Source organism: Scyliorhinus torazame, chromosome 18, assembly GCF_047496885.1.
Source record: "Scyliorhinus torazame isolate Kashiwa2021f chromosome 18, sScyTor2.1, whole genome shotgun sequence".
Taxonomy (NCBI): Eukaryota; Metazoa; Chordata; class Chondrichthyes; order Carcharhiniformes; family Scyliorhinidae; genus Scyliorhinus; species Scyliorhinus torazame.
Genome location: NC_092724.1, coordinates 124,807,397 through 124,822,948, shown reverse-complemented (window position 1 = coordinate 124,822,948; position 15,552 = coordinate 124,807,397). Strand labels below are relative to the sequence as shown.

Genomic DNA, 15,552 nt, shown 5'->3' with positions numbered 1-15,552 from the left:
TCCTAAGTAAATCCTGTTCAATAATGTCATTTTACATTTAAACATGAGAACACAGTAAATTTAATCCAACAAACCAAGAAAATGTTTGTGATGATATGCATAAAGCAATTCTGTATATAATGTTGTACACAACCTCCGACCAGCAGGTGGCAGTGTAAGTCTACCAGGCGGCTCTGTGCCTGGGGGAGTTGGGAGAAAGTTGTATTCGTGGACAGGCATATTTTGCAGTACCTCTATAATAGTTAGTTAGTGTTAGTAGTTTGTTATTTATTTATTCCAGTTATCTTTACCATGCAATTGTTTCAACTAGATGTTCTGTAGTGCATCATTCATATCGGCCCGTTTACAGAATATGACAATGTCTTGCTCCGATTGGCTGTTGTCTCGCATGGGAAGGTCTTTTCACAGAAATCAGTGAAGTACATAAAAATTTCCTGCTGTTTTCGTTGTATAACAGTTTACACATTTACTCATGAGATCATCCAGTTGTCCTTCCCCTCCAACATGAGCAAAGGATGAGGAACACTTGTTTCTGAACAATTCTTTGAATTACTCAGCAACCACCAGAAATGAGTCATATGAAAAGAGTAGCAAGTATCAGTATCCCAGGTGATTCAGTGAGAGAGTGGTAGAGTTTAGCCATTTTTAAGTAGAAAGTCTATTAAAGGAATACAAAAAAAAAATATTCTTGTGTAATCTAAGGGGCAAGAGACCAAAAGATATCTCGGCCTAGATAACAATACTTACACTATGCAGGAAGGGACCATGACATTTACGGAAGATGCTGCCCTCTGGTCACCATAGATATATGTTACAGAAACAGGAAGAGGATGAGGATTGTGCTGGGGGTGGGGAACAGAGAAGGGAAGGGACTAACTCAAAAAGAGATAAAGGATTGGACTTTGAATGCAAACAATACTCTAATAAATTTAGGACAGAAACTATATCAGAAAATATCCTTGCTGAATAGAAACATCTCCATGAAATAAACAGGAATGAGAAACAATTGAAAGCAAACGTTTTGTATCATGCTCGTTAGGAACAATTTATCACTGGCAAGCTTTTGTTACGACTGAAGACAGAGCTAGGTATTTGAACCTGGGAGCATATGAACTCTAATTCCATGTAATAATGTGCCAAAAGTGATGTGCAGACACCTCCTGCCTTGCTTTCCTTATAGACAGACACCCATGAGGAAAAATGTTTAGAAGATCTGCTATGCATCCAGCTTCAGTTACATCAGAGATTCTCAAGAGGGCAATGAGCAAGGGAAGAGCATTACTCGCACCCCACCTCCCAACGAGGGCAGGAAACGTCTTCGGACTCGAGACATTCGGGCAGTTAGTTGTGGATCCACAGCGAAAAACTATTGCCGCTGCTGCAGTTCTGGCCCCACTCGGGGCAGAAGGGCTTGCCAGGTAAGCTGCAATGCACCAGGCATCAGTGAATAATCTGAACCAGCAAATGCTGTTGTATTAAAACTGAATCAGATCTAATTCGCTTTTCATATAGGTTAGGCGGGGAGGGGGTGATGAAGGGGAAAGAAGAAATAAAATCCAGCAATCAGGCAGTTCCACTGATGTACCATTGGTGTAATGGTGGAAGACAAGTCTCTTTCCCCACATTATAGTTTATTGGAAAAAGCAGGAATGCAACATCCAAACGTTAAATAGCAATGATATCTCAGAGAGATGTTTATAGGATGCTAACTCTACAATAAAAGGATTAAAATAAAAACTGGTCCAGTAGATTAATCTCTGTCCAAAAATACATTGGCAATTGAAAACTGCAAATAAAACACAAGACTGGAGGAGCTTTACCCGACTCAGATAAGCACTCCTAGAATGGATCCATTGCCTATTTCAGTAAGAATATTTCAGCGCAACAATGAGTGAACAAAAGAATCTACATCTTTATTTTGAGTTAATTTTTTTCCCAAATAGTTTGTGAGATTGGGGTCCTAATGCACAACATAATGTCACCAGTTATAACAAAGCTGACAATTTTATACAGGCAAAGAAAGATACCTGATGTTCATAATGTGCAAAACAAAATGGCAAGGGACAATTACTACACAGATAAAAGGCTGAATCAGTCACAGGGTGAAGATCCTTAATCCTGGTTAACTAAATAACAACCCTGTGTATTCAGTATAGAGAAGGACAAGGTGTGTAACTTTTTAAAATATGGAGATAGTCAAACAACATGCAAACTAATTGAAATACTTATTTTCAATAATCTGCTTTTGCAGAAGATGACTCAATGCAAAGTCATAGGCCATTTCTCTGAATAATAATTTAAAACAGGTCTGTGAATGACAAATTATCACAAATAAATTGGACGGAATTTTCCCACACCCTGCTGATAGGGTCAATGGGGGGGGGGGGGGGGGGGGGGGGGGAAAGAGAGAAAAAAGAGAGAATTTGAAGGGAGGCCCAAAAAACACTTTAATCCTGACATTGGGATCTTCCAATGCTGCCCGCCATGAAGGATTGGGAATCCTGCTGGAAGCTGGCATGAAATAGATTTGCATCCCAAGGGATGCAGATGAAGGCCCAACTAAAATCTTGCCCCCATGCCCAATTCTCCATGACACGAGCAGGAAATCCTACCATTGCATTACATATCTGGACCAATGTGGCATGTAGAAATCAGGATTTAATTGAAGAATGCCTGGGACTGCCTCTGGAGTTCAGGATGGAGTCCGCCACAACCCTGGATCCTGAAATACCACAGCAGTGGGTCAGGGGTGCATCCATCGGGTGATTCTTCCTGCATCAATGTTATCAAGGAGGTCCATCTTCAAGCTATAGTGTGTTCCTGGTAGTCCATCTTCTTCTTTCAACTGCATGTTAGTGATATCATGTGCCTTTTAAATATGGCACCCAGATATGAGGGTGAGAACCTTGCCACCAACCCTGCCAGAAGATGGTGCAAAATCCACAGATGCACAATTAATTACACCAGGGACAGAAGTTATGGTGTAGTTTTCTGTCATCCTCTACAGTGGAAACACTACCATCCCCATCACGGGACTTCGTCCCAGATGGGAGAATTCTGCCCATTGCATTTGAGGAAATAATCAGCCACTGGATTTTGATTTCTGCCACGTTCTTGGTTAGCCTATTACGGTACATGTAAAACAAAACAGGAAATCTGAATATTTAATAATCAAGTGCTAAAGGTTTATTACAGAATCACAAGAGTTGATATGGTGCAGGAGGCCGCCATTCGGCCCATCACATCTCCATCATCTCTGCAACTGAGAATTTCACCTGGTGTCATTCTCCCACTTTCTCCCCATCCTCCTGCACAAAGATCATCTATTGCCCTCTTAGATGCCTCAATTGAATCTGCCTCCACCACACTTCCAGGCAGTGTATTCCAAATCTGAACCACTCAGTGTGAAAACATTTTTTCTCACATTGCATTTGCTTCTTTAGCAAATCACTTTAAATCGGTGTCCTCTCGTATTCGATCCTTTTATGAGCAGGAGCAGTTTCTCCCCATCGACTCTGTCCAGCCCTCTTCATGATTTTGAACATCCCTATCAAATCTAAAATAGAGAGTTTTCTTCCCCAATGCAAATGTTTCATTACGTCGCCATAAAATAAGAGAACCTCCGTTCCTTCGAGGAGGCTCTTGAAATTAAACCCTTTTTGGCACAGAAGCACATATTGGTACCTTTTAAAAACATAGTAAATTAAGTTTTTATTAAGACAGACTACTGTACACCAAATAAATAGCAAATGGTTCTGGACAGTTTTGAAGTGATTCCAGTTACGTAAAGTCACATTACTTACAGGTGTTAGAGTAGACATTTATTAAAAATGCTAAAGTGATAAGTCTATTTTCAGCTGTATTAATAGAACTACACAGGGCTACCATTCTGAAATATATCAAAAAACTGTTTTAATGCAAAAGAAAATGAACAATTGCATTCTATATCGCAGTCCAATTGTGCTGGCTGATTAAAGATTCGGACGGGAAATGTGTCCTCTCCTATTTTTAAGGTACGGTGGTCACGAATTGTGATCTGCTCACATTACTTCCAGATAAGGTGCGCAGTACTTAAAATTTATATACCCATCTCATCTACACAATTGTAGAATGTGGCCAGACAGGTCCCATGCTACTTCCTTCTTCTCAGCACTGGTGGTGGTGGGAGAGGAGGGGGGGGGGGGGGGGGGGGCACATCTTCTTAAAGGCAGTCTGTCCCACTAACAGAAACGTCTGACAGCCCAGACACAGCAGCACTTAGGAGAGTGAGAGCAAGAGAGTAGCAGGACAACATTAAGAGTCCTCATCGCTTCTGACACTCACAGCCATCAATTCAGATATTGGCACTGCATATACCTTGGAGGCTGGTGTAGAATTGACATTGGTTTGTGAATCACATAGGAACAAATGGGCTGCAACCAGGGCATGGTAAAGGCTCCCTGGTTGCAGACAAATTCTGCTCCAGAGGACTCAGGTGAAGATCTTAATAAAGGCAATTTTAAAAAGAATGCAGTTGGCTGGAACAGCATAAGATCATAAGAAAGAGCAGGAGTAGGATCAACCCTGCATTGCCATTCAAGAGGATTGTGGATGATCTCATTGTGACCTTCACTCCACTTTCCTGCCTGTGCCTCATAACCACCGATTCTCTTGTTGATCAAAAATCTGTCCAACTCAATCTTGAATATATTCTCAATGACCCATCTTCCACCACTCTGGGGAAAGTCACTCAAAAGCCTTACCCTCTGACAGAAGAAATTCATCCTCGTCTCCATTTAAACATGAGATCTCCCCCTTATTTTTAAACTTTGGACCATAGTTCTAGATCACCCCTCGAGAGGCAACGACATCCACCTACACAAACCCCTGCAGGACATGATGTTTCAATGAGATCACCTCTCATTCTTCTGAACACCAGTGAGTAACGGCTTAACCAGCTCAATCTTTTCACAAAAGACAATGCCTTCATTCCTACTGAACCTTCCATGAACTGCTACTAATGCAAGCATATCCCTCCTTAAGTAAACAGTACTCCAGGTGTGGTCCCACCAATGCCTAGTTGTAGCAAGACTTGCCTACTTTTATATTCCATCCCCCTTAGGACAACATTTGATTTACCTTGCTACTTACTGTACCTATATGTACAAGGGTGTACAAGGGAACCCAGAATCTTCAGAAATGCAACATTTTGCAGTTCCTCTCCATTTAAATATGCTACTTTTCTATTCTTCCTGCCAAAGTCGACAACCTCACATTTTCCGCATTATATTCCATCTTCTGAATATTTTGCCCACTCACTTAAACCTACCTAAATTCCTCTGCATACTCTTGCATCCTCCGTACAATCTGCACCATGCCTCAGCACTGATACATAGATATAAAGAAGATAGGAGAAGGCCTTTTGGCCCTTCGAGCCTGCTCCGCCATTCATCACAATCATGGCTGATCGTCCAACTCAATAGCCTAATCCTGCTTTCTCCCCGTAGCCTTTGATCCCAAGTGCTACATCCAGCCACCTCGTCAATATATTCAAAGTTTCAGCGTCAACTACTTCTTGTGGTAATGAATTCCACAGGCTCACCACTCTTTGTGTGAAGAAGTGTCTCCTTATCTCTGTCCTAAATGGTTTACTCTGAATCCTCAGGCTGTGACCCCTGGTTCTGGACACACCCATCATTGGTGACATCTTCCCTGCATCTATCCTGTCTCGTCCTGTTAAAATTTTATAAGTCTCTATGAGATCCCCATCATTCTTCTGAACTCCAGCGAGAACAATCCCAACCTAGTCAATCTCTCTTCATATGACAGTCCCACCATCCCTGGAATCAGTCTGGTAAACCGTCGCTGCACTCCCTTGAGAGCAAGAACTCCTTCCTCAGAGAAGGAGACCAAAACTGCACACAATACTCCAAGTGTGCCCTCACCAAGTCCCTGTACAATTGCAGCAACACATCCCTGCTTCTATACTCTAACCTCATGCAATGAAGGCCAACATACCATTAGCCTTCTTTACCGCCTGCTGTACCTGCATGCTTACCTTCAGTGAATGGTGCACAAGGACACCCAGGTCCCGCTGCACACTCCCCTCTCCCAATTTACAACCATTCAGGTAGTAATCTGCCTTCCTGTTTTTGCTTCCAGAATGAATAACCTCACACTTATCCAAATTATGCTGCATCTGCCCATTCGCCCAACCTGTCCAGATCTTGCTGTCAGATCCCTGCATCCTCGTCACAATTCACCCTCCCACCTAATTTGGTATCATCTGCAAACTTTGAGAGTTACATCTCATCCAAGTCATTAATATATGTTGTGAATAGCTGGGGTCCCAGCACCAATCACCTGTGTTACCCCGCTGGTTACTGCCTGCCAATGTGAAAAGGGCTCATTAATCCCTACTCTTTGTTTCCTCTCTGCCAACAGTTTTCTATCCAGCTCAATACATTTCCCCCCATGATCCCTGCACCATTCCACTAGATACAGTTCTCCAGTCTGAAAATGATCCACTACTTATCCCCACTCTCTGAATCTGGTTAGTTAGTCAATCCTCTATCCATATATCATCCCCCAACACCGCAAAATAACCCCCACTCCACCCCACAGTACACCCCCTCCCTCAACACCCAGAGTTGCAATCTTGTGCAGTAATATTTCACGTATTAGTGAGAGGCAGCACGGTTTTGTGAAGGGGAGGTCGTGTCTCACTAACTTGATAGAGTTTTTCGAGGAGGTCACTAAGATGATTGATGCAGGTAGGGCAGTAGATGTTGTCTATATGGACTTCAGTAAGGCCTTTGACAAGGTCCCTCATGGTAGACTAGTACAAAAGGTGAAGTCACACGGGATCAGGGGTGAACTGGCAAGGTGGATACAGAACTGGCTAGGCCATAGAAGGCAGAGGGTAGCAATGGAGGGATGCTTTTCTAATTGGAGGGCTGTGACCAGTGGTGTTCCACAGGGATCAGTGCTGGGACCTTTGCTCTTTGTAGTATATATAAATGATTTGGAGGAAAATGTAACTGGTCTGATTAGTAAGTTTGCAGACGACACAAAGGTTGGTGGAATTGCGGATAGCGATGAGGACTGTCTGAGGATACAGCAGGATTTAGATTGTCTGGAGACTTGGGCGGAGAGATGGCAGATGGAGTTTAATCCGGACAAATGTGAGGTAATGCATTTTGGAAGGGCTAATGCAGGTAGGGAATATACAGTGAATGGTAGAACCCTCAAGAGTATTGAAAGTCAAAGAGATCTAGGAGTACAGGTCCACAGGTCATTGAAAGGGGCAACACAGGTGGAGAAGGTAGTCAAGAAGGCATACGGCATGCTTGCCTTCATTGGCCGGGGCATTGAGTATAAGAATTGGCAAGTCATGTTGCAGCTGTATAGAACCTTAGTTAGGCCACACATGGAGTATAGTGTTCAATTCTGGTCGCCACACTACCAGAAGGATGTGGAGGCTTTAGAGAGGGTGCAGAAGAGATTTACCAGAATGTTGCCTGGTATGGAGGGCATAAGCTATGAGGAGCGATTGAATAAACTCGGTTTGTTCTCACTGGAACGAAGGAGGTTGAGGGGCGACCTGATAGAGGTATACAAAATTATGAGGGGCATAGACAGAGTGGATAGTCAGAGGCTTTTCCCCAGGGTAGAGGGGTCAATTACTAGGGGGCATAGGTTTAAGGTGAGAGGGGCAAGGTTTAGAGTAGATGTACGAGGCAAGTTTTTTACGCAGAGGGTAGTGGGTGCCTGGAACTCACTACCGGAGGAGGTAGTGGAAGCAGGGACGATAGGGACATTTAAGGGGCATCTTGACAAATATATGAATAGGATGGGAATAGAAGGATACGGACCCAGGAAGTGTAGAAGATTGTAGTTTAGTCGGGCAGTATGGTCGGCACGGGCTTGGAGGGCCGAAGGGCCTGTTCCTGTGCTGTACATTTTTTTGTTCTTTTTGTTCTTTGTGGCACTTTACCAAATGCCGTTTGGGAATCCAAGTCCATCTATTGGTTGCACTTTGTCCACGCTATTTATTATACCCCCAAAAACGGGAATAAATTTGTCAAACATGATTTTCTCTTTCAGGAAACCACGTTAACTCTGCTTGATTGTACAACGATTGTCTAAATACCCTGCTACCTTAGCATTATGTTAGATGCAGTGGCTGGCCTGCCAGACAGCCTCCTGTATCTGTCAAGGATTAAATACAAACTATTTAGTTCTACCATTTACAGTGGTAATGTGGTTTGTTCAAAGGTCTGGCCTATAATAGAATTATGCAATACAGAAGGAGGCCATTTGACCAATCAAGCCTGTACTAGTACTAAACTGAGCAGCAACTGTACGTTCCACATGACATTATTACATGTGTTTCGCAATCAGATCATAAAACTTCTCCTTCAGCGCATAATTTTTCCCAACACATGTTACATTTTATAAATAAGCAGTACATACACTAGCTGTTCAATGAAATCACACTGTGATATTAGTAATCGATCCACCATTCACTGGTAACTTCTTTGCGAGCTATGAAAGGCAATATACATACTTTGAAAAATGCATTCATGGTACTTGAGCATTGCAGACAATGCCTCGTTGTCCATTGTTAGTTCTCCTTGAAGTGGTGGTGGTGGCGAGCAACCTTCTTGAACCACTGCAGTCCATGTTGCAGCTATACAGCACTCTGGTGCGGCCGCATTTGGAGTATTGCGTGCAATTCTGGTCGCCGCATTATAGGAAGGATGTGGAAGCATTGGAAAGGGTGCAGAGGAGATTTACCAGAATGTTGCCTGGTATGGAGGGAAGACCTTATGAGGAAAGGCTGAGGGACTTGAGGCTGTTTTCGTTAGAGAGAAGAAGGTTAAGAGGTGACTTAATTGAGGCATACAAGATGATCAGAGGATTGGATAGGGTGGACAGTGAGAGCCTTTTTCCTCGGATGGTGATGTCTAGCACGAGGGGACATAGCTTTAAATTGAGGGGAGATAGATATAAGACAGATGTCAGAGGTAGGTTCTTTACTCAGAGAGTAGTAAGGGCGTGGAATGCCCTGCCTGAAACAGTAGTGGACTCGCCAACACTAAGGACATTCAAATGGTCATTGGATAGACATATGGACAATAAGGGAATAGTGTAGATGGGCTTTAGAGTGGTTTCACAGGTCGGCGCAACATCGCGGGCCGATGGACCTGTACTGCGCTGTAATGTTCTATGTTCTATGTGGTGAAAGTAATCTCACAGCGTAGGCAGATAGAGAATTCCAGGATTTTAACCCAGTAATGAAGGAACATGCATGCAAGTTAATTCGAGAGTGCAAAGAGGTAATGGTGTTCCCAATGTATCTGTTCCCCTTGTCCTTCCAAGTGCTAGAGGTGTGGGTTTGGGAGGTCCTGGCAAGTTGTGCATTATGTCAATGAAACACCCCACAGTGCCAGTGTGTCACGGTGGAGGGGATGAATGTTTAAAGTGGTGATGAATGTGATGCCTAACTTGATTGCAGTGTGGGCACACGGTGGCACAGTGGTGAGCACTGCAGCCTCATGGCATCAAGGTCCCAGGTTCGATCCTGGCTCTGGGTCACTGTCCGTGTGGAGTTTGCACATTCTCCCAGTGTTTGCGTGGGTTTCGCCCCCACAACCGAAAGATGTGCAGGGTAGCTGGATTGGCCATGCTAAATTGCCCCTCAATTGGAAAAAATGAATTGGGTACTCTAAATTTTTTTTTTTTTTTTAAACTTCATTGCAGTGTTAATGTAAGCCTACTTGTGACAAGAATAAAGATTATTCTTAGTTAAGCCTTGTTCTGGATGTTGTTGGAGCTGCATTCATCCAGGCATTTGAAGAGTATTCCATTACACTCATAGAAGGTGGACAAATTTGGGGAGTCAGGAGGAGTGTCCCTAGTTGCAGAATTCCCAGTGTCTGACCTTCTCTTGTAGTCACAGCAATTATGTGACTACTCCAGCCATTTAAAAAAAATAAAGACCTGGTTTGGTGATCAGTGTGATTTCAAATTCAAGTAAAACATTTTCTACAGTGTATTGTTAAGATGATGATTGCAAATACCAATTTTATCACAATGATTTTGTAACAAAAAGCATTTTCTGCTTGTGGATACTATTTCCTTATTAATAGTCCTATATGAAACACATTAAAATGCCTTCCTACATGAAAAGGCACAATACAAGGCAAGTTACTATAATTGAACTGTTTTTAGAAAATTAATATACTTTACATCATATTGTGGCAAATTCAATTAGAAGTGTAATGAATGGGTGATGGCAAGTGGTAACAATAACAACGAGAAGGCAGAGTGGATGTACAAACATGCAGAAGTAGACTATAAGGACCTTCAAGTCTGCTCCGATTGTGGCCTCAACTCCATACTCTGCCTACCCCTGATTACCTTGTTCGTCAATAATCTATCTGCCGCTGCCTTAAAAATATTCAATGTCCCTGCCATCACCGCTCTCCGGAAATGAGAATTCCAAAGATTAATGCCCATCAGAGTAAAAATGACTTCCGATCCCATCTTAATGGAAGAGACCCTGGGCTGGATTTTCCACCCCGCTGCGCCACATTTCCGTTTCAGCATGCCGGCGGGATGCTCCCTTGTGCCGGCTGGTCAATTGGGTTTCCCATTGTGTGACAGCTCCACGCCGTCGAGAAACCCTCGGGCTGCCGGCAAAACGGAGCACCCTGCCGGCGGAGAATCCAGCCCCTTATTTTTAAACTGCGTCCCGTAGTTCAAGGGCTCTAGTCAGCGACCCTGTTGTGCCTGATTGCAACATGCAAGAACCCCAAATCGGGCTCTGCACATGGCCAATCCCGAGTCACTGGACTCGCTCCACCCGATGTGATGAGATTTCACCCCCGGTGCGATCTGGATCTCGCCCTCTCTAGGCAAGATCAAGTTCTGAATATTTTAATGAGCCATTCGGCTCATTTAAATGCCCAGCCACTGGATTCACCTGGCGCCTGGTACTCAATCGCTATGCCTCGGAGACTTTGCCTGGGCATCGTTTAGTACTGATCCACATAAACGTGGACCAGGTGTAATGAATGGCACCTGGGGGGCGGGGGGGGATTGTCTCAGGCCATTGGTGTCCCCTGGGTGGTCGGGGACAGGGCACAGTGGTACGCTGGAACATTCCCATAGCACCTGGGCATGGACTACAAGCCTGGCAATGCCATCCATGCAATGCCACCCTGGCACTCTCTGGGTGTCCAGGTAACACTGCCAGGGTGCCTGGGTGCCAGGTTGGCACTGCCAGGGGTCGGGTCCAGGTCTGGGGGGGGGGGGGGAGTCACTAAAGCAGGAGGTGTCCTGAAAGATTGGGGGGGGGGGGCAAGAGATCGGGGCAACCGGTCAAATGGTGCTCCGATCTGAGAGTAGCTTTTCCTGCTCGCGAAATCAGCTAACCAGCAGGAAGTCCCTCTAAGCGTGGCCTCGGTAAAGCAAAGTGCCGTTGGATAGTGGGATGTTTCTCGGCACTGCAACCACCGAGTAACTCCCCGGTAAACGCACTTGACTTAGTTTGATGTCTGCTGAATCGCGCCGCTAGTCTCTCCCACAAGGGCAAACCTGCTTTCAGCATCCACCTCGTCAAGCCCCTCTTCCCCTCTCAATCTTCTAACCTTCAGTGGATACAGCTCCAGCTTGTCCCAGTTTTTCTCAGAAGATGACTCCCTCGCCCCAGGAATTCCAGTGATCCTGCTTGCTTGCCCAGGGAGGTGGATGGAAGTGACTCTACTGGCCTTCATAGCCTTTCTAATTGTCCCTTCCTAAGCCCTCAGATTTTTCTGATGGAGCAGGTATGGTGGGAAGGTTACAAAACCAAAGGAAGTGAAAGCAACCTGGGTTAAATTCCAACTTTGCTGGGGTCAGAAAATAAGTGTTGATGGATGGACCACTTGCCACATCCTGCTCAACGTTTTCTCCTCAGAGTTAGTGGGCAAAAGACAAGAGCTACATTTCTTCAATGTGGCACAAATCATAAATATCTCCTCTTGATTTTTCTTCTACCCTGAAGAAAATTTCTCTTTGTGTGGTACGGTACCATAAGTGGCAGAATCATCAGGCACCTCGAAGAGCAACATTGTTCAGCTAAGTGCAATTGGCAGCAAGCTCTGGCTATGGGTGAGATTGCAGCTTTCATCACATTTTCACTTTCCAGCTCAAGATGGAGGTAGATTGCAATCAAAAAAAGGGGAAGTGTGGCACTCAGCCCCACCCACACATTTTCCAAGCTGAGGAATGTTAATGCCAGCACGAGGTTTACTATTTTCAGTTCATGGGACAGCTGGAGTACATGGAAATGGGGTTCAAGATTAACTTGACACACTGAATTCCAGGACATATATACACAATTGAAAATATATATTGTGCTTTCTTACATAAGGCAAGAATTTTTAAATATTGATTGAAAAGGGTCTCTCTGCTAGTCAGCAGGCAGATTGTACAGTGAACTTCTAGCATAGGTGCTTAAAAAAAAAGACAACTAAATATTGCACCAAACCTAACTTGCATGTAGGTAAAACTCTACAGAGAAACGATTTATCAAACGAAAGAGGATTGGTCTGATCAGGCACGTCTCAACAGTCTTAAAAGAGAGCATGCTTACGTAGGAGTCTGCAACAGTCAATGAGTTTGGAAAATGTCAAACTACAAGTATTACTGGAGTCTGGTCTCAAAGAGACTAGCTTATAACACACTAACTTTTGACACTTAATATCATAAGCGCAATTCAAATTATTGAGATATTACAGGATTTTCAGGATGAAAAAACTTAAACAGCTATCTTTGTGTAATAGAAAGAGCAACATCGTCACCACAGTCTTTTTAGCGTTGCCAATGCATATATTGTACATTCTTTATCTTTCACACGCCATGTATTACAAACTGAAACCAGACATGAAGAGACTGCTGTGGAATTTCGATATATGGGATAAAACCTTCCAAGCCATATATTTTTAGCTGGCTGCCAAACAAATCATAATCGCACAAGTTTCCCTGTCAAAAACCTAGGAGCCAATAACTTCTTCAGGGGTACTTTTAAAGTTACACGAGGAAAATATGCTCCACATTCTGGAAAGTCATGTTGCAGTAAGATATATAAACATGTAGATATACACACATATATCTTGTGCAGAATTCAGAACCTAAAATGTGCAAATGATAAAACGCATACTTCAAGAAAATTGTGATCATTATGTTTTACTCAAAATTTAACAAGGCTATTGAAAATTGGGAACTTAAGTAACCCAAAGGGTATACCAGCAGAGAGATTTTTTGTGGCGTTGGTGGATGGGGATTGGTGGTGGGGGGAGCAGAATAAAACAGTAACATGATGGAACTCTGCAAACCAATTCAGAACTAATAAAGTGAACTAAAAAAAATAATCTGTATTTATAATCTCTTGGCAAGTCAAATACCCAAAAGTTACAGCAAGACACAACTTTCAAACCGTCAATGTTATAGCTCCATGAAATCCAGCCGTCTCTCAGATTTATTTTGCCAGAGTACAGAGTGTTTGTCAAATAAAATAGCACAACAGCTGAAAGAACGATAGAGGCAGTGCCAACTTTTAGGGGTTTGAAAAAAACCAAGCTTTTACATCGTAGATCAGTACGTAGCTGCTCAGTCCTATTCGAAAAGAGCTGATTTAATTAAGAGAAACAGAAGGCGGGGAATGCGTTTCATGTTACACACATACATCCAGAAAACTGTCTGGAATGCATTAATGTTTATATTTAAAAAAAACTGATGTCACTGTACAAGCAGGGTGCAGCTCCAGTCCTGCCTGAGCAAAGACAAAAAAAACCCAGAAGATGGAAAGAGCAGAAAATGTACTGCCTTAGAAAAACAAAGTAGAAAAAATCTGTAGAACTCTCCTACCAGTGAGTGCTCTTAGCGATTATAACACTGCTATGACATCTTGCTTCCTTTATTTACTTTACAAAACAAATTTACAGCCATGGAAAATATACATTTTGGCTCATATCGAGGTCCTGCAATCCAGCTGCTGCTTAGTTGTTTAAAACAGCTCCATGCACAAACTGGAGTGGGCATTGTAATGTTAACAGACTTTACAATTAGTCATCAGAGGCCAAACGGAAAGCTGATATGAATGTTTAGTCATTACCTATTTTAGTTAAAATTTTACAGAGCTTTTTGTACGGGAGGCATGACCTACTGCAATGTTCATGGGGTTCCCAAGAGAAGTAACTGCTTTACTCTTTAACTATTTTCTAGGAGGCAAACTCATTAATTAATTCCCTGCAACTAATTTATATTGCCAAAAAAGTGTTTAGAACTTTACAGCAGTGGTTTGAAAATGGATCATCTCTCTCACCAAAATATTCAGTTCATGGAGACAAACAAAACCTGTGGAAGGACTCACCTGAAAAAGATGTTTTCTTCATGGCTGTTTTCAAAATTGCATAGGAAGCACACCCTTCAGGATTAGGTTGTTACTTCCACAGTGCTCAGTAATCAAAAACATCCAATATCACAGGGAGCAGACTTCGCTTCACAGGCTTTCATTCACAGAACCAGTAACTTGAGCTTCCTTGCACACCGTCCAACTGCTCATGAAACACTCCCATTAATTGGTACACACCTTTCCTAATCAGATGAACTTAGATATCTTTGGCCTTGCCCAACTAAGCAAAAGCACTGGGGAAATCACAGAACTTGTTTGTATTCTGTGTGACTTTTTAAAAAAACTCTTAGTCGCGATTATGCGTTTAAGGAACACATCCTGAAAGGTCTACATGTTTATTCGATGTAATTATATGTACTTCATCAAGAGAATTAACATTTTTTCTGGTGTGTAAAAAGAAAAAGCACCCTCCACACCCTGTTGGCATGGTGCAGCTCATTTAGTACTGTTACATGGACTGTAGGGGAAGTTCACTGTTCAAAGTACATTACAGCTCCCAACTAAAACTGCAAGGTAACAATACAAACTGTTTCACATTCAAACGCATTAATGCCAAGCAGAGTGACTGAATGAGATTCCACTCCTTCTGTGCACTGAGGGGACCTCCTTCATTATTTGAAGACTTTCACTCCTCGGATTAATTGAAGTAGCAGAACAAATTAGATCTAATTACTGCATTCCAGACATCATCCTTGTGGAAGGGTCAAGTGACACTTTCACAGTTCAGTTAATTTGCTACACACAATTTATAAAAATCAAACTCAGATTCTTTACATGTGATACAGGCTCATCCAAACAAGTATCTTTTTTTGTGCTTTGTCCAGTCCTATTACAATGCACGGGAAGCAGGTGTTCAAGGTACTTTTATTCCTTTTCCACAAGGTGGTAAAGCTATGCTGCTTTAGCTGGTTCTATTCAATGCACTCTAAGGTAAACAGAACTAAATGGTTTCTTGTCAAATCATATCAAAGCTCATTCACCTACGCATTCTGCTCTTTATTAATAACACAATCCCATGCATAATTTTGTGACTTTCTCATTTGAGGAAAAAGTTAAGCCTGCTAAATGTACATGCAGATTTTATGGTTTTGGAGGGAAACAGCTCAAAG

At 42.8% G+C, this 15,552-nt stretch overlaps 1 protein-coding gene across 3 annotated transcripts in view; it reads right to left on the bottom strand.

The window, feature by feature from the left end:
- The window catches only part of LOC140395489 (septin-9-like), a 397,275-nt gene extending 382,680 nt beyond the window's left edge, over positions 1-14,595 (bottom strand). The window contains exon 1 of one of the 3 annotated variants that reach the window (XM_072483289.1): positions 14,402-14,595. In XM_072483289.1, coding sequence (XP_072339390.1) covers positions 14,402-14,423 — 22 coding nt within the window. In that variant the 5' untranslated portion in view covers positions 14,424-14,595. The remainder of the gene's footprint in view (positions 1-14,401) is intronic. The other 2 variants (XM_072483292.1, XM_072483293.1) reach the window with 2 other exon arrangements.
- Positions 14,596-15,552: the final 957 nt, after the last annotated feature.